Consider the following 20224-nt stretch of genomic DNA (forward strand, 5'->3'; position numbering starts at 1 on the left):
ATATATATATATATAAAAAGTTATTCTAGTGTAAGAAGTTTGGAAATTCTCAAATATGTCGGGAAATGTACAGTGCACCTAAAAAAATGGACCACACTGACTAACTTTTGATCTAATGATTGGATCTTCCCGTCCTAGGATTCATTCTTCAAGGAAGTGACCTCAAATATGCTAATTAATTAGTGCAGACGATATCTTAAGTTAAGAAATCCGCTGCAAAACGTACTTTCTCTGAATAAATATACCTTTTTTCTTTCGATGAATTTCGACTCTCTATGTTTCAAAAAAATGAGAAAACAAAGTTTATTTTTTGCAATACATGGCTTACCATATAAAGACGCCAAATAAATAAAAAACTCGATTTTGAATTTTGTGTCGGTTACGTTGATTTTTCAATTGCACGGTAAAATAGCTTTCCTTGCGACTTAGAAACGGTACATAAGAACGGAAGGACCTGAGTAGCGGGAGAAAATATGTGTACTATTCATAGTGCAGCAAAAAATAATAAATAAGAGCAAAAAGAGAAAACTATTGTTTTTTTAAAATGGATTCAAAATTGCGACTTCGGTGACATCATGCAGACCCCGTTGCTTAGAAGATAAAATGTTCCGAAGAAGAAAAAAAACTGGTCTGTCGCGGATTGCCTCGTCGGGTTACAACGAAACGTGTAAAATAGTCTTCTGCACTGTTAATGGGGGTTTCATACACCAGTGGCTTGACGTACCACCTGAAGCTGAAGTCTTGACAAATGAGGTCTGGTGTTTGAGTGAGTCAATGCACCTAAACCAACCAACCCAGTCAAGAAAGTGTTTGTCCCGCAGTGGACTGATTGTTAAGACATGGTTCCCAGCATATCACTGAAGTCAAGCATCACTGGCTGCGGTCAGTGTGCGGGTGGGTGATCACTTGGATTAGTCTACGTAAGGACCGAAGATGTGCGGTATTGGTCCTTGTTAAACTGTTCTACCGTAAAGTGCTCGACTTTGCGTGCAGATCGTCGGGCTACCGAAGTGGTGGTGCCATCCTCTCAGCAGAGGATCAAAATTGTGATGGAGTATCCTCAGGGATGTTTCCCAGACTGTCGCCAATAGCCCATTGTGCAGCTCTAGTACGATGTAAATGAACTACAACAAGGAAAACGTTTCTAGTCATGCGTTAATACGCGATTTCCTATAGTTAAAAGGCCCTTCCTCTCTCGACCAAACTCAACAGCCGAAGGGATAGAGACCGAGAGGGATAATTCTAAATGCGCTTTTAATCTTCAAACTTAATTTTCACAAATAAACTGATGATGGATATTTACCCTATTTGGTAGTAACTTTCGATAAGTGTAAAATACAAGGTCGCCACCCAATCACAATTTGAAATACAAAGCCTTTGGTATTTTACATTTTCTATTAATTTTTTCTGCCAACATTATGCCAATACAATTCCTCAATCTGCAATTTTTGATAGGTAGGTAAATATTATACAGTTGCCCGTTTTTAGGTTTCTAATAAGTATCTTTGTTTTTATGCAGTTAACGTTAAAAGAATTTTTAAGGGTCATCCGAATTGGTTTTCATTAGTTCAGCCCTTTGCTTACGGTGTACCATGCTATATCATATCATGTGGTCCACAAGTTGTTCCAGCCGTAGGCAGAAGGTTGAATTGCAATAAGGATTTATTAAAAAACAGAAACTGAGAAAAATGCAATTTTAAATTACTTACTCAAAACCACAACTCTCATTATTTCATTATACAAAAATTTGAGGAAAAATTCATAGAAGTTCTAAAAATTATCAAGCGTTATTCCTCCTAATTCAATAAAGCGATTCCTCTATTTTCTACCTTTATTGAATGGTATTGTGCCTTCTAATAATACTAAAACATCACAAGTTTAAGTACAAGAAATATCAAGAAAACTCAAATGCTTAATCTAAAATCTAAGATGGGGAGCGTAAAGGTCTTTTAAGGAGTATTTATATCTCTCCTGAAATTTTGTAACTGCTGATTTAATATCACTCTGTAATCAAAAGTACTTTAAAAATATAATAAAAATTTTTAAAATATGTAGTTTAAAATTAATTTTTAGTCAGCATAAAAATGTTTAGAATATCAAATCAATCAGAACTTTTTCTTGTATCAGTTGGTAAAACTTAATAAGTAGTAATTTTGTGTTCTTATCTAAAATTTTAGGTACTAAATTTAAGCAACTTTTTTAAAGATGTCTCGAAGGAGAGTTGCAGTTATAGGAGCAGGTCCATCTGGAATATGTGCCGTAAAAACTCTTCTCGAGGATGGACTAGAGCCAATATGTTTTGAAAGAACAAATCATATCGGTGGTCTTTGGAGATATCATGATGACGATATCGATGGCTTGGCTTCTGTTATGAAAACAACAATTATTAATACGAGTAAAGAAATGAGTGCTATTAGTGATTTTCCACCAGCTGATGATGCTCCAAATTATATGCATAACAAAGAAGTTCACCACTACTTGGTACAGTATGCAACAAAATTCGGAGTTAACAAATACGTAAATTTCAACAAAGAGGTGATAGAGGTATACTAAATAATAATTATTATTTATATAATTTCATATCTTTCACTGAGCGAAATAATTACGACTATATATCCCTACAAAAACTCTACATTAAACTACTTCCCCTTGTAAATTTTATCAGAACGCAATTTTTCTTCTTGATAAGTTTTGGATGATTTTGTACTATAAAACTTCTTAGATATTTTATGTAATGTGTGATATGATGTGATGTAACAGTCATGTGATGGGTAATGTTATTTTATTTTATGTATTATTTAACATCAAGAATATAACTTAAAGAAAAAATTTGTCTCAACGTTTTTACTAATTAATATATGCAAAACACGTTGAAAGCCATATTCTTTTCTGAATAACAGAGATATAAAAAGTATTAACTTGACTAAGAATTAAACACATATTCATAATCTTTTTGTATGAATAAATAAGGCTAAAGTAATGTTAATATTATGAGTAATGATTCAAAAACAATTTTATAGGGGAAAAAAATTCATTTAAAAAAATTCGCTGCTCTGAAACAGCTTATTTCTTTAAACTTTGAATAGATATATGAATATTAATAACAGCATCTTTTTTGAAAACCTTATTCATGACTATCTCAATTGTCTTAATTATTTAAATTATTTCAATTTTGACCCGAAAAATCATTCAGTATTTGCAAGACGAGAGGCAATACTGAAGATCAATTTTGCATTAGAAAATTGCTCAATTTTTGGAATTGATTAAATACTAGCAAAAAATTAAAAAAATTATTTTAAAATCAGTATCGCCATTTGGATTTGCTTATAGTTTAGCTGTTACTTTTGCTAAATTATGAGCAAAACTGTTTTCTTTATCTCTCTATATGTTTTTAAAATTTGCAGTTCTAAAGATGCAGTTCTGCAGATTTATTTTTTTAAACTTTAAATAGAAAATAACAGCATCTTTTATGAAAGCCTTATTCATGATCGTTTTAAATTATCTTAATTTTAACCTGAAAAATTATTATGTACTTGCAAGACGAGAGGTAATACTGAGGATTTTTCGAAATGAATTACTCGTGTTACAATTTCTTTGCTTCAAATCGTGATCCTGATTTGGATTCGCTTATAGTTTAGCGGTTATTTTTTAAACAATATCCAGAACAAGTATAATCTAATAGGGAATGTAAAATCGGCGTGTGATATATATGGTGTTCCATAATCACTGCCTTTATATATTTTCGGAATCCTCATCAAAGCTGAATATACATTAAGAAACATAGATTATAATTTAAGTTCAGAAAAAAAGACACAAAAAACCACTATCGAGATCTGACGAACTTACCATTGAGGCAAGCGGAACTGTAAACATCAAAACCTGCTTGATTGCTCGATAAAACATAGAGAAAAAAACGAATGTGAGGAATGTCTTCAAGTTTTGATGCTTTTAATCCTACTTTCTTAATAATGATAGCATTATTGTTCTCTTGCTAGCTTAAGCATTAATTTGAAATTCTTATTGTCTATATTTTTTAACTTCATTTTTGACATGAGTTCCGAAAATATATATTGAGAGAGAAGATTATGCCTATTCTCTTTTCTCTCTTTAGACTAATAGGTAGACGAAGAACTAGCAAATAAGCGGCACAAATATTTGGTGAATTAACGATGCTTCCCCCAGTAAAACTATTTAAATAGATTGTCAAAGTCTGACATAGACTCTAGCATAGTTCTCTATAACCGTCGTTGAACAGCCGGTCCAATTTTGGGTTTACGATTACCAATGTTCAACTCGGTAGCCTATAATTTTGAACCCAATCCAGAGGACTTGGATCAAGTTTTGAGAGAAATTTGCCTTCGTGGACGACTTTTTGATGGAAGTTATACGCATTTGTGTTACATGGTGAGGGAAACGACGAAAACCTCCTCAAACGGCTAGCCACACGGCAAGAGGACTCTAACCCATGATCCGCCTACCGCTGAGGATATTTTACGTCAGCACTGTGGTGGGTGCGAGCCGAGGGCGGAATTTGAATCCCAGCCATCGCTCGGATTCGAGCCCGGATCCCCTCGTTGGGAGGTGAGCTCTCTGTCCCTTGAGCCACCACGGCTCTTCTAGCATAGTTTGATTTCATTTTATTATCTTCAATTTGTAATGTCGTACAGTTTTGCCTCTAAGTTTTCACAGTATATTTGCATTGAATCTTGTTCTGCATTCACTTCATTCAAAAGTTATAAAAATTCTTTTCTTTTTTGAAAGAATAATATTAAACCATTTTTGCTTTCCCTTTATCCCTGTTTGAAAAATCCTGTTAATCCATTTTTTATATACTTTATAAAGTAATCCAATCCAAGCGCCGGGTGAAAGCATCTGTTTCATGAATATTTTAATTTCCTTTTAGATCAACATGGCTGATGATTACGATGCTACTGGGTGCCTAACAGTTACAGTAAAAGATACAAAAGATGGACAAATCAGTAAGGATATATATGATGGTGTTATGGTTTGCATCGGTCATCACGTGTATCCAAATATGCCTTCATTTCCTGGTATGGATATATTTAAAGGCAAGATAATGCATACGCATAGTTTAAAAAACGTCCAATCATTTAATGATCAAGTTGTTGTGATAGTAGGTACTGGCAATTCTGGAATGGATGCTGCTGTTGAAATATGTTCCGTAGCAAAGCAAGTATGTCATTATGATTTATTATAGTTATGACAAAATTCCTTAAAATATTCCGATATTTTTTATATAATGGCTTAGCCACTTAGTCTCAAAAATAATACTGTAAAAACAACAGGAGTGTAATTGTTTTCCGAATCTGATGCTGAACAATAACAAAAATTGTAAAGGAACTTTTTATTTCAAGTTAACATCAAATTTAGCATTTCTATACACTTTAAAAAGTGTAGATCTATAATATGGAATAATTGAGCATGATTATCTCAAAATCACGGGTAGTGAATTATTTTCTCTTCCGAAAAGGCTAATTTGGGCAGAATATGGCTATAGCTAGTAGACTTTTTATTTTATAACCGTCTTTGAACTGCCGACCCAATATTTTGGTTTACGACTACTAATGTTCAACTCCGTAGCCTTAAAATTTTGAACCCAATACAGAAGACAAGGGAACTCTTCGATCAAGTACTCGAAGACATTTTGCCTCTCTGGAGGACTTTTTGATGGAACTAACCCGCATTTGCGTTACATGGAGAAGAAGATCACAAGAACCTCCCACGGTTAGCCTGACCGCAAAGGGACTCTAACCCATGATATGGCTAGTAGATTGTCTACAATCGAGTACAAAATAGCTTGAGTTTGCTGTTTTGCGCACTGTTATACATCTAAAGAAAAAATTTCGCAAAAGGTATGCATATTTTTAGTTGTGCAATTTTTATTATAATCATATTTTAATTTTCAAATATCTGTCAATTGCATTAAATTTTGTGATATTTAATTTCTATCCACTTTTGCTCTGCTAATCCTAATTTTGATTTGTTTTAATATTCTCTGTGTGCTAGGTGTATGCTTGATTTAAAAACTAATTTTATTTTAAGAATTAGTGTGTGCATGAATTCTAAACTAACAATTCCTATTCTAAATTGTACAATAAAAATTACTGACTCTTATGTGCATCATATCTTATTGTTATTCTAAATTTTAGTGTTATTGAATACCAAAGCTACTGTCTTACTCAAAAATTAGGAAAAGTGAACATAAATGGTGTTCCTTTTTTACACCACTTCCGGTGTAAAGTAATTGCCCCACTTTTGTTAACATGCTCTAAAATGTTTTACAATACAAATGAAGAGTTTAGAATAGTCGTGCAAAAAATTTTTTTTTCAGTAAAAAGTAAAGACCAAGCGAAAAAAGAGTTATGTATTCTGTAAAGAACTGATTTTAAGGTATTTTTTTAACGCGTTTTCAGAGTGCAGTAAAAAATGAAGTAAAAAAAAAGGTTGTATAATGCAAAAAAGGACTTTTAAATAAATCTAAATTAAATCCCTGTTTGTGTCACATAATCCTGTATTTTTATAAATATCAAGAAAATTAAGAAATTTATTTGCAGATCTTAAATGGGGAAATTGTTCATTAGGATCACGAGATTACTCAGCAATGAAATTAATTTCTAAATATTTCAAACTTTTTTTAATTAAACCAATCGAAATCACTAGAAAAGCTGATTGATGCGTATACAGTTTAATAATGCTGCCGTTAGTTGGATATAACAAAGTTCAAAAATATGGATATTACAAAAAATAACCAGACCTCGAAACTCTAAATTAAAAAGTTTAATTTTTAAATACTTAACCTCTAATTTTAGGATGTTTTTCTGAAAACATTGGCTAGTTTCATTAAAAAAAAGAAAAAATTACTGCTAGTGTTCTTTAATATTACAAAGGAAGAACACCCTCAAGGTATGCTACTAATAAACCAAGTTTAATCCTTAAATAATTAATTAGTTAAGTTCTAATTCCTAAGTGAATTTTCCAAGACGTAATCTCTCCTTGTAAGAAGCGTTATAACTTGATTTATAAATTAAGAATTCGTGTAATTAATCCGACAGCAAATAATTGAAAATTGTAGCGGAAAATTTCATCTTTCATTATAATATTGAAATTTTAGTCTTATAGCATATTATTCATGTAAACTAATTACAACAAAAAGCAATCATTAGTAGAATTAAGGTAATTGCTTACTGCAGTTGCTTTTGAGCAACAATCATAGTTAAACAGTTTGTTAAGTATCAAATTGTTTCGTATCACAACCTGGGTTTGCATGTAAAAAATTTCATTGTTTTAACGATGATTGGAATATATTTTAATTTTTATAATAAACTCGCATTATATTCTTAACATTTTTATCCTGTAGGTCTTCATTTTTATTCATTGGCTACATAAGTGTAAATATTTTGATTATGATTATAATGATGAAGAAATAATTTAAACTTCATTTACTGGTAAAATGTAAAATTGTTTCAGGTGTACTTGAGTACAAGAAGAGGCATTTGGGTCTTACCAAGACTTGGAGCTTATGGCATACCATTTGACATGCTCTATACTCGAAGAATTTTTGATTTACTTTACTAGCGGGTACCATATTCTCTATCATGCTGGTTCGTAGAAAGAATACTAAACCAGAGATTTGACCATGATAAATATAACATCAAACCAGACCATAGAGTGAGCCAACATCCTACATTGAGTGATGATCTTCCCTTAAAACTTCTCAGTGGAGTAGTTAAGGAGAAGAAAAATATCAAAGAATTTGTTGAAAATGGAGTTATTTTCGAAGGTGAAAATCAAGTTATTGAATGTCAAGCTGTTGTTTTTGCAACAGGTTACCAAATAAAATCTCCTTTCCTCAACAAAAGACTCCCTATCATTAAAAATAAACAACCTTATCTATATAAATATGTATTTTCCCCTCATATGAAGCATTCAAGTCTAGCAATCATAGGTTTGATTCAGTCAGTTGGTGCTCTATTTTCATGCATGGAAGGCCAAGTACGTTGGGTGGCATTAGTATTCAGTAGGAAAATAAGCTTACCCTCACAAGAAGAAATGGTGTTGGACATTAATAAAAAGTTGGACATTATTAACAATTAAGACCAGGTGACATGGCACATTGCCATCCATGAAAATTCCATTGTTGTCTAGGAATATGAAGTCCGTGAATGGTTGCAAGTTGTCACCAAGTTGCTGAACATAATCATTTCCAGTGCCTTGTTAACAACTCTGATCAGCAAAAATAGTGACTCATCTAACTAAGCTACAGTTTTACAACCGTTTAGAGTCCCCCCCAATATCGTCACGAGCCCAGGTGAAGCACTGGACGTGATACCGTGCTGTTAATAAAGGTAATCAATCGAGGCGGTCTTCTGCTGCCATATCCCATTACAGCCAAATTTCAGCGCTCTGACCTAACGGACACGTACGTCTATTTGCATTGATGCTTGCGCAAAGTTGCCTCTCTGTTGTCAATTCTATACACATGTTGGTGGTCTTGGTCATTAAGAGCAGACTGTCTGCCACTACGTTGTTCATGGTGGGAGGTAATGCTAGAAATTCTCGGCACACTCTTGACTCTAGGAATGTTGAATTCTCTCACAATTTCCGCAATGAAGAGTTCCATGCTTCTAGCTTTAACAACCATTTCACGCCCAAAGTATGTTAATTCTCGTCTTGCGATCATAATTACTTCAGAACCCTTCTTAGATGAATAACTTGAACACAATGTCTCCCCTGTGCACTACCCATATATGTATATATTTTTACGTGATACAAATGCCAGCTGCATATTTGTATATTACTATCCCATGACTTTTGTCACCTCATTGTATATTTGCTAATTACGATCGAAAAAATAAAAACTGCAATGCTGAGAAAAGCAATTGAACAAAATCAGCTCAAATATCACGATTGAAGTTTAATAAAAGTATTCTGACTAAAGCTACTAAAATACTCGTATATAAGTAATTAAAATTTTTCATTAATTTTCTAGTTGTTCTATTTGATATGTTTTCAGTTTTTAACTAAAAATCTGTGAAAATTGACGATCGGTGTATAAATTGAGGTTTAAAAATCAAAAATTTTCATTGGCATTTTTTGTATCTAATTTTCATTGTGCGGAACAGCACTATTGCTTCATGGGGGTCATCCTTAAAAGTTATGTTCCATTTTCGATCGTATTTTGTTAATACTTGGTAAGAACTAATGGTTGAGAGCTGTCATATGATCACCAAAGAACCATCATGGTAGCATTTAGAAATGAAAACATTGATGTTAGAAGAAATGAAAAGATTGATGAAGATCAATGTCGGTACTATGTATTTAGCATTAAAAATGGCAGTGCTAAACGGAGATAAAAAAAATAATGCATTTTATAAATATTCGATGTGTCAGAAAATTAGCTTCCGAGAATATGCTCTGGCAATATCGGAAGAGAAATTGTAAGCCCATTTCTATTTTCACAGTTTTCTTTTCTGTGTCTATAGTGTCGCCACCATTCATATTAAAATTATTTTATTCCATTTTAAGTTTTCTACTTAGAGGATCATGTTTCGATGAAAAAGTAGTTTCTTTTTTAGATCAAAGTTACTTGAATATTCCAAAATTCTGGTACTATAGTCGTAACCACGTGAGATGTATAATCCTTTTTACACATAACGCTGCTTTTATTTACTACCTTACAATACCTCAATATGAAATTTTACTCCTTTCCCTTGAAAGGAACGTTTGCCATTGCATCATAAGCTAGCGAAATTATTTTACCTTGAATATATATTTATATTAAAATAATATAAATGAATTATAAATAACCGGAATATTCTCCTTTAACACAGGATAAAGTCATTAGACAACCTTTAACTCTATCCAGCATTATTTTGTGCATTTTCATTCAGCATCCTATATTTTTCGAATCTGAGAGAATTTGCCTTATGGATTAATTAGAAATGTGTAATTAACCAATCAGAACAAATTTTATTTTTCATTTTAGTGTCATATTTTTTTATGTAAAATAATGTCAAAAAAATTAAACATTCTTCAATTATGTAATTCATTAGTGTTTTTGCTTTTAAGCAGCAATTAGTTAATCTGTTTGTTTCATATCATAACATTAGTATGCATAAAACCTTCATTGTTGTAACAATGACTAGTGTATATCTTAATTTTTATGATAATCTCCCGTTGTCATTGTATTTCATGCGCATCTTTATTATTTTAAGTACATTGACTATACTAGTTTTAATATTTTAATCATTAATAAAATAGAAATGGAAAAAAAAGATCTAAATTTGTTTATTTGTAAAATTGTTTCAGGTGCACCTGAGTACAAGACGAGGCACTTGGGTCATACCGAGAATTGGAGCTTATGGTATACCGTTTGACTTGCTCTATACTCGAAGAATTTTCGATTTTATTTACCAGCATGTGCCATATTCTCTATCATGCTGGTTCGTAGAAAGAATATTAAATCAGAGATTTGATCATGATAAATATAACATCAAACCAGCACATAGAGTTTTGAGCCAGCATCCTACAATGAGTGATGGTCTTCCCATAAAACTTCTCAGTGGAGTAGTTAAAATGAAGAAAAATATCAAAGAATTTGTTGAAAGTGGAGTTATTTTTGAAGGTGAAAATCAAGTTACTGAATGTGATGCAGTTGTTTTTGCTACTGGTTACCAAATCAAATTTCCTTTCCTTAACGAAAGACTCACTACTGTTAAAAACAATCAACCCCATCTCTATAAATATATGTTTCCATCCCATTTAAAATATCCAAGTCTAGCAATCATAGGTTTGATTCAGTCAGTCGGTGCAGGATTTCCTTGTGGAGAATCCCAATTACGTTGGGCGACATTAATATTCAACGGTAAATTAAGCTTACCCTCACCAGAAGAAATGGAGTTGGACATTATTAAAAAGAAGAAAATGAATGAAAAACGGTACACCAAATCTAAACGTCACACTATACAAGTCGATTATATTGACTATCTGGATGAAATTAATTCTCTTTTTGGAGCTAAGCCAAATTACTTGAAGATGTTCTTTAGAGACCCAGCTCTGTTCTGGACTTTATTTTTAGGTCCTTCTTTGCCATATCAATATAGACTTGAGGGACCACATTCTTGGCCTGGAGCAAGGAAAGCGATAATGAATTCTAAGAAGCGTTTATTTAAACCATTGAAAGAAGATTACATTGCCAAACCTAAGAACATAATTAAAAAGAAATTTTTTATTTTTTTCATAGTTTTTGTTGCTGTTTTACTTAGCTATTTTCAAGTTTTTGTTTAAAATTGCTGAAATTTTGTAAGAATAATTAATAGTTTAAAATTTTTGCTAATGAAATTAATTGGGATTTTCTTATAACTTTTTTTTTCTGAGTGGAATAAAGGCATTTAATGACGTATACTTTTTTTAAAATATTTTTAGAAATATTGTCAGAATTTTGTCCCAAGTTGTGCTTAATCAGGAAACAAGAATTTAAACAATAACAGACTGAGTAGAATTAAATAGTTTTGATTTTCTCATTGCAACTCACTTTGTTGTGTATATATATATATATATATATATATATATTCAAATGAAGATAAAACAAAGGAAAATTATAGACATATGAAATGGGGGGGGGAATTATAATGAAAGAAAAATAGCAAACAACTGATTAAAAAAAAATGATGAAATTTTTTTAAAGAAACCGGAAAATAAAAGATATAATCTTTTCATCAGCCTACACGATTATATCCGCAAAAAAGANCTCTGTCCCTAAATTAAGACATTTTACGGATTTTTCTTTGCAAAATTTTCTCTAACATATAACCAAGGAGCGCAACTTTTCGTGTGGACTTTTACACTCTCATGACTGCTCTGTCCTAATAATTAATAAATAACTTTTGTACCCTCCTTCCCGACCGAAGACCTGTTTTAATCCTTCCACTCGGCAACGACGTTATATATATATATATATATTAGTATTAAAAACACAATAAATTTTGATGAAATAAGAGTAAAGATTCTCTTCGGGACGTATTCCTTTACGAGTGAAATTTCAAACAAAATAATTATCCTAAGATAAAAATTATTCTTTTTTAATGCGTCGTAATCTCGAAAAAAATAACGTAATAGAAAATGAGTTTAAAATAGAAATAAGAAAAGCGGAAAACAAACTTACCAAAATGAAGTATAATAAAATAAAAAAATACGCCAAAATTAGGTGCTGCAGATAAATACAATGAATTATGCTACCATGAGTATATACATAGTAATTTACTTATTTTTGCTTTTATTTTAGTTAATAATATAAAAAGTAAACCACATCTTTACCAGCAGTTGTAGCACAAAGGGGTCATAGAAATTAAGACTTCTCAATTTCAAGATAAACAGTATGATGCAGTGTGGTCAGCATTATGCACCGGCAGCATTCATTACCCGGACTTGTTGATACCCATGGATTTACTCCTGGGTAGGCTTCAAGCCATCGTGAAGGAGATTGAACCCTGGTACTCCTCAGCGTCAGCTTAGTGTCATAACCACTATGCCATCACGGCTCTCAACTTTTGTATTTACATTAGTTTTAAGTATGCTCGTAAAACCTTGCATAATTTTACTTTAAATAAGCAGTGGTGATTTAAATCAGTTTAAATGAATATTAAATGTAAAATAAATTTATATAAAAATGGTTTAGTTACATTTCTTACCCCGATTTCTTACCCCTGCAATAACATCAAAAGAAAAGAACACAACTATTAAGATAAATGCTTATTAAAAAACTTATTATTTTAAATATCCTATATGTAACGGATAATTCACGCTTATACTAGTTAATTGAATCACAGTTGTTTCAAACATTGTTTATCGATCATAGAAAACAATAAGTAAAATCATAGTTGAATTAGTAAAAAATAGTTAAATAAAACATATCTCAACACTTTTATAGTGATGATGGGAAAAGCTTTCCATTTATTTTCCAGGAAAGGAAAAAGTAAACAGTTTTCTCTAGTGCTAAACAGTACAGGGTATTCCTTAAAGACCACAATAATTATGTGTTTGTTGGAATCCTCACCAAAATAAAGTGGAAAAAGTATGAACATTCGGGTGGGGGTCAAAATTAATATTTAATTAATATTAACAATACGAAATTAATATAAATATTTATACGAGGAAAAAATAAAAACTATTGAAATCTAGCAAATCACAATAGAGGAAGGCAAAAGTATTAAACGAGACTGCGAGAGGAAACAGAGAGGAGTTGAGAGAAGATTATTAGAAATAACTTCAAGTTTCAATTAAACCCATTTTGAAGTTTATTATATGCGCTTTCCTGTACTGTAAATTGACAACTTTTGATAACGTTCGTTTTTTTCCCTCGCTTAAATACTAAACTGTGACCCTGAATGTGTACATTTTTTACTTTTATTTTCAATAAGGATTCAAAAATATTCTTCACTAAAACATGCTGTATATTAAAATTGTTGTAATATGTTTTTTAATTATTCATTTTGAGTCAAAGTTATTTACCTTACAAGTGCATCATAAATTTTTGACCTTTAAAATAGATTTTGAGCTTTTTAATGTCTTAGTTCACTGACGCAAAATTTTAAAAATGTTGAAGTAGTTCAATTTCCAAGTTAATTTAAGAAAAAAGGCTTAAACCCGAATGTCCCAAAAAATGCCACTGTTATAAAAAATTCATTAATTTAAACGGAAGGGGATAGAAATTTCTGATTTACTTAATACTGCTTTGGAATCAAATTATTAAGTTTCCACTAAACTGTAAAACAATGTTTTCCGATGAAATATTTGCTAGAACTTCCGTTTATTTCATTCTCTGTCTACGCTATACTGTTGTGGCTAATTGTGTTTTTTTAAACATTCTTTTGAAGGCTTATAATTAAGAAACGCTATCTATTGACAAATATAGCTTATTCTGAAAGTCTATGATAATGCAGTCTAGTTTTCTAAACAGAACGCAGCAAACTGCACATTTCTATATCCTCCAGTTTTTCATTGATTTATATTTCAAATCGTTGGTGCCTTTTTAGTGACATACAGTATATCATTTTATAAGGAAAGTAAACATTTCAAGCTATTGATGCTTAAAAATGTTACTTTAATGGATTTCCATTTACACAGTGAAAAAAAATGCTCTCCGGAAAATGTTATTACAATTTTGCCAACTTACAAACTAAAATGAAATTTACTAGTTAATAACTCAAAAGTAAGTAAATTTTAGATAAACATATTGCGATGCTAAAGCTTAACACAACAATAAAAAAAACCTACCTCATATGACCAGATTTCCTCAATTCAAACTTTATTTTGAATCAACATTAAAAATTAATGAAATGAATCTAAACGCTCAAAGCCGTTATAGAATCCATATTTTGTTTAAAATTGAAAATAATTTCAAAAATTTTCAGAATTGAGAAATTGATTCGTCCTTATAAAAAATTATTCGAGTTAACAAAAGCCTTCTAAATATGAGTGGCTATCATACGTAATTGTTATATTCGGTGCGATGTAACATAAAAACATAATCATTCACTTTAGTAGCCTTTTATTGACCTTGAATTTGTAATTTGATGAATGATATACGACGACTTCCTTCTTTATAAAGATAAAAACTTCCTATAAATACAATATGAAAACATTAAAAGAGGAAAGAAAATCAGGGTTTTTAAACACATGGAAAAAATTGAAACTAGTATCAATTTTGTTTTAAAAAAGTTGAAAATTTCTTAGAAATAAGTTTCAATCCCTTGCTTTCGAATCAGATGTTAGGGTTAATGAAATATTCTTGTAGTCCCAAACATGGTAAAAAAACAATATTACCTTTTTTTCTTCATTTTTTCCGGTGTATAAGAACACCAGAAATAATCAATAATCATAATACCAGCCATGAATAAACGAACTATAAGAGATAGAAAAATAAACACATAGTACCATTTTCTTTTTAAAAATATATATATAAACGTTTAACTAATCTTTCAAAGCGAAATTATATCAAAAGAGCGATACCGTTGTTTTGATTTTACTCGTGACAAATAAATTTAATTGTAAAAAAAAGTATTTCGTAAATATATAGTTGAAACATCTATTGTTGTTGTTTCTAGTGTCAATTGTCAATACCAGCAAGTCTGCTTGGTGAAACCAAGCGAATTTAAGGTTAAGGTCAGAGGTTGCGTTTCTTGTTTTTCAGTAGCACCATCTATGGCCAAGAATACGACTTCAGACACACATATACGTCAGAGCCCGATTTAAAGGACTGATCCATTTATACAACCATTTATTCATCCACACATTGTGATTTTGACCTGAACCAGAAAACGATCAATCAGCAATTCAGTACCTCAAGAGATATTGATTTGTTACAAGAACTTGGAAAACTTTGTGTCCCGACCGATTTAATGTGCACCAATCACCATATACTACACGGAAATTCTTCGGCTGGCGGGGATTGAACTCATGACCTCTTGGACATGGGCGCAATACCATACCAACTAGGCTATTCCGGCCCCTCTGAAACCTCGTAGTGCCAAATATCAATAAAAAAATAATTTTTATCGTACTCAGAAGAAAACCTGCGTGAAATTATAATTTTTTGACCAACGTCCTCCCTAAACTAAAGAAACTCGGTGCAAAATTTCCAAATGTCATCAAATCAGAATGCGATCAGAAAAATCAGAATTCGAAAAGTCACTTTTTTACGTTTATTTTTAAAAAAATGTTTATTTCTATTAGAGAATTTCTGTTCTCAGAATATTAAATTGGTAAAGTAAAGAGATGTGTTAAAGAATGTTTTGCTACCAGTTTTTTTAGTTTAGGAAGAAAGCAAGTCAGTTCCTCAAATATTCTTATTGTATACAACTTAAAAAGAGTTTGAATATCTAAAAGAAAGGTGTTTTATAATAACTATCTTTTCTTTTTTTAATTGTTTCGAACCAAAAAAATTACGCATTTTAAGTATTATTTTCTTCGCATTAATACACACAAGTACTTAATCGAGGAACTCAACTTTAAAAATGACTTTTTTACAATATCTCTTACCGTTTTCAAGGAAGCAATGTTGAATTATCAATTTTTCACTGAACATTCATATAACATATAAACATTCTCATTCTGTAGAACTTTAATGTTACTATTTTGATTAACCTAGACTCTCTTTTTATAGCTATTGCTGCAGCCGTTTGAATGTTAAAAGAGAGAAATGGACTTCAGTGGGCACCCTGCATATATTATTTTTTATTTTATTTTATAACCGTCGTTGAACAGCCGACCCAATTTTATGGGTTTACGACTACCAATGTTCAACTCCGTAGTCTTGTAATTTTGAACCCAATCCAGAAGACAAGAGGACTACTGGATCGAGTATTGGAAGAAATTTTGCCTTCGTGGAGGACTTATTAAAGGAGCTAACCCGCCATTGCGTTACATGGAAAGGAAGAACACGAGAACCTCCCACGGTTAGCCTGACGGCAAGGGGACTCTAACCCATGATCCGTCAACCACTGAGGATATTTAACGTCAGCACTGTGGTCGGTGCAAGTCGGATGCGGAATTCGTATCGACTGAGATTCGAATCCAGTTCGCCTCATTGGAAGGCGAACGCTCTATCCCCTGAGCCATCGGTGCTCTGCATATATTATTTATAGCATAAAAAATCTAACTCTGTGCTATTGTCTTAATAGTAAAATTTTAATAATCAGTTTTACACTAAGTGTTCCATAAAGGAAGCCTTTTATATGTATTTATAGAGACCTTATCTAAAATGAATTTAAAAAACAAGCAAATTTCTTCCGTCATATTAAACCGTGTAAAAAAAAGAGTAAAACGATATCGAAATTTCACAGAACACTGTACAGGAAGGCAAATGTAATAAACAACAAGACTAGTTTGATGTCAGGGGAAAACAGAGAAGGACAATTATTCAAAACTACTTCAAATTTTAACCCCCAGTTAAACCTGTTTTGATTTTAAAAATATTCTCCTTTCTCTACTGTAATTTACCAATTTTCGATAGCGTTTATGTTTTTTTCTCGCTTAAATATTTATGTCTTCCATATGTATTCTTTTATATTTTTATTTTAAGATGGATTCTATAAATACCTATTAAGGGCAGACTTTGCAGAATACCCTGTGTATGGTAGACCAAATTCAAATGTCAGGAAAGTAACCGTAAACAATTAAAAACATGCCACTTTTCCTGCAGGGCGATTTGAAAAAAATGTTTAACTGTAATAATCTCAAATGATATATATTCTGCCGTGTAATTAAAAAGCAGCGCAAGTGCTTCTTGATATAGTATTTCCAAAAAAGTGACTTGGAACTAGCTATGAGCGCTGTAGCTCGTTCACCAGGAGTTGGCACTTGGCTCCGCCTTCATCACGTGGTATGCTACGATACTATTTCGCTATTTTTGGGAGAAGGTTGTAAGCAATCCTGAACAAGGTTGCTGTTTGGCGATCGTATGGCAAAAATATTTATTTCGCAAACTTTATGTGCATTTTTTAACATTAAATATTTCATAAATTTGACGATATTCCGCCCCATTTTTTATGATACTTCTCTTTTTTGAGTGAATAATTTGTTCTTTTTGAGACATTTTGCTGGGAAAACAGCAGTTTTTAAATTTGAAATATGCTTAATTAGCTAGCGAAGCGAAAGGTATAATAGCAGATGATAAAGCGAAGTAAAGTGACTGGAAGAGAATTCACTCTTTGTGTTTGGCGCACATTAAGGGTTGTCTCAGTTTCAAGCGCGGAGTTGTTTCTCTTCTTACTCCTGTGCTGAAATGAACTCTGCGTCCGAGGAGGTGGAGCAAAGTGCCAACTCCTGGTGAACGAACTATAAATTAGAATTTAAAGAAAAACTGAATAAACAAAATTTATTTTCGAAAAAAAATTCGATAAAAGTAGCTTATCATGCAAAAATGCCAAATATTTTTAAAATGTTCGAGTCATGCTGTTACATATTTATTTCGCATAATTATCTATATTTTTCAACCTTCGCTTTGATTTTTCTGAGATATTGTAACAATAAGAGAAAAATCAGTAGTTGATAAAAGAAAAATGAAAAATGACATGAGTAAGTTAAATCAAAATTTGAAGTAGAAAGATAATTTTGACGTTTCTAAAATTAGATATAAAATCTAGACCATTTTTACTTTAAATTTGACTAACAACTGAACTTTGATATTTTGATTAAATATCCTTAAAATAAACTCAACGTTATTTATTTATTATAGTGCAATGAATAAAAATCGAGAAAACTTTGACCTTCCTTAATCTCAAGATAAAAAACTATTTCTCCGAAAAATAGATATACATATGGGTTTTAGAGAACTTATTGAATTTTCTAAATTTTTAGCTAGATCTGAAATTATATGAGTTTCACTATTCAAAACAAAATTTATCCAATATCTTTCGAAACTATTATTGTTTTTCAATAATTTTTATGTATATTTTATGAATTATTTCAGTGATGAACACTGAAAAACAATTGCTTTATGTATTTTTTTCATGTCAATTTTTTTGAGAATTTTGTTTTCGCAAAATTTAATTTTCTTACTATTTAAAATCATTTCAAAAACCTCATTTAAAAATTGAAAAAAATAAAGTATTTATAAATACACTAGATTTAGTACAGTATAAAATACAGTTGTCTCAGTAAAGTATAAAATATCGCAGTACAATAAACCCAGGAAAGTGTAAAACTGTAAAGTACACTCAATACTGTGCAAATGATACTGTACAGATTAAAACATTGCAGTATAGTAGATTCAAGAATGCCTAAAATAATAAAGTACGGTAGACTAAAGGAGGTGTAAAACATTACAGAACAATGCCCTACAATAAAGGACAGGCAGAGTGTAACTTTTTCTCTCGTTAGGATCAAAAATAATTATAATTATTATATTAAAAACTAATAATGACATTAAAAATTTTATCATTAATAAATTTATAATTTTTCTTTTTTTATTACATTTCATTTTATTTATTTTCATTACATTTTTTGTCATAAAATAACACACTATTATTAACACACTTTTAAGTCGTGGCTATTATTAATTGAGTGATTTATATATTTAATTTTATTAACATATTCTTCATATTTATTATATAATCAGTTATTATTATTTCTGCATGAAATAATAAAATCTTCTCCTAAAAGTCTCATGCAGCAAATTCACTTTTAAATCTCAAATATGATTCCACACCCACTGAAAGTAGTTTTTCGATGTTGGAAAATCTTGAAAAGATATGTACATTTTTTAATCATTATTATTCAGTTTTTTTATTAAAGAATTTTCAACATTAAATTTCACTAAATAAGTTTAAAATAAAATGCCATTGTTTAAAGCAAGTATAATAACGAAATAATTATAAGCATTACTTCCTTATTTCGATTTTACAGATAAACAATTGTTTTTATCAAGCTTATTTATCATTTTTTATGTCTAATACATGGCATTAAAACATGATACTTCCCCTTGAATATACTTAATTAAGCAAAATTGCATTAAAAACGTTCATGAAATGTGATATAATATTCTAACTTATTTTAACAAAAAAGTTAAGCTTAAAAGTTCAGAAATAAACACATACGTTTAGTGTAAGACGTCTTAGTGTAAGTATGCGAATGGATTTATATTTTTAACTAATATACTATTATCGTTAATAATTCATTTTTTTAAGAAGCTTCTATAAAAAATATGTTCAGCTTTTTACATATTTAAAAAGTGTATTTTGAAAATACACTTAACATACTCGATATAATATATATATATATACATATATATATATATATATAATAACAGGGCTACATCCCTGTTATCATTGGTTACAATATTAGCTCAAATAACTCAATCGTGAACCAATTATTCCCTCATTAGTTTTATTTACGGGTAGGCTGGTGGCTATAACATTTCACATCCACTCTCCACAACACAAGGGAGGGGGTGGACAAAACTCCGGATAGTTCCGGCACATCTTACATGGATCACATCATACAGCAAGAGTCATACGAAAACAATCGCTCCTGGATTATATACTAATAGAAAAGGAGATGAAAAGGCTCACTTCGTACATACCTTATAACCCTACGCATTAAGGAAAATCATTTACTGCTTCCTAATATGGAAGTGAAAGAGGTTTCCAAAAATGACTCATTTGAAATATAAATCTAATTATAATTCAATGGTATGTTTTCAGCC

General features: G+C 31.0%; 2 protein-coding genes across 5 annotated transcripts in view; one reads left to right on the plus strand and one right to left on the minus strand.

The window, feature by feature from the left end:
- The window catches only part of LOC139427122 (flavin-containing monooxygenase 5-like), a 47301-nt gene that overhangs the window by 20251 nt on the left and 6826 nt on the right, over positions 1–20224 (minus strand). The window contains exon 1 of one of the 4 annotated variants that reach the window (XM_071187821.1): positions 14296–14562. The exons of 1 other annotated variant lie outside the window; for it this stretch is intronic. The gene's annotated coding sequence lies outside the window, so the exon portion shown is untranslated. Of the gene's footprint in view, positions 1–14295; positions 14563–20224 lie in introns of those variants that run through there. 2 more of the 4 variants (XM_071187825.1, XM_071187823.1) reach the window with 2 other exon arrangements.
- On the plus strand, positions 2178–11549 carry LOC107453841 (flavin-containing monooxygenase 5; the record flags this gene model as incomplete). The annotated part of the gene is given in 3 exon segments (XM_016070807.3): positions 2178–2544; positions 4904–5194; positions 10330–11549. Coding segments are annotated over 3 exon segments (1608 nt in total). The 3' UTR covers positions 11308–11549.

This window comes from Parasteatoda tepidariorum, chromosome X1, assembly GCF_043381705.1.
Source record: "Parasteatoda tepidariorum isolate YZ-2023 chromosome X1, CAS_Ptep_4.0, whole genome shotgun sequence".
Taxonomy (NCBI): Eukaryota; Metazoa; Arthropoda; class Arachnida; order Araneae; family Theridiidae; genus Parasteatoda; species Parasteatoda tepidariorum.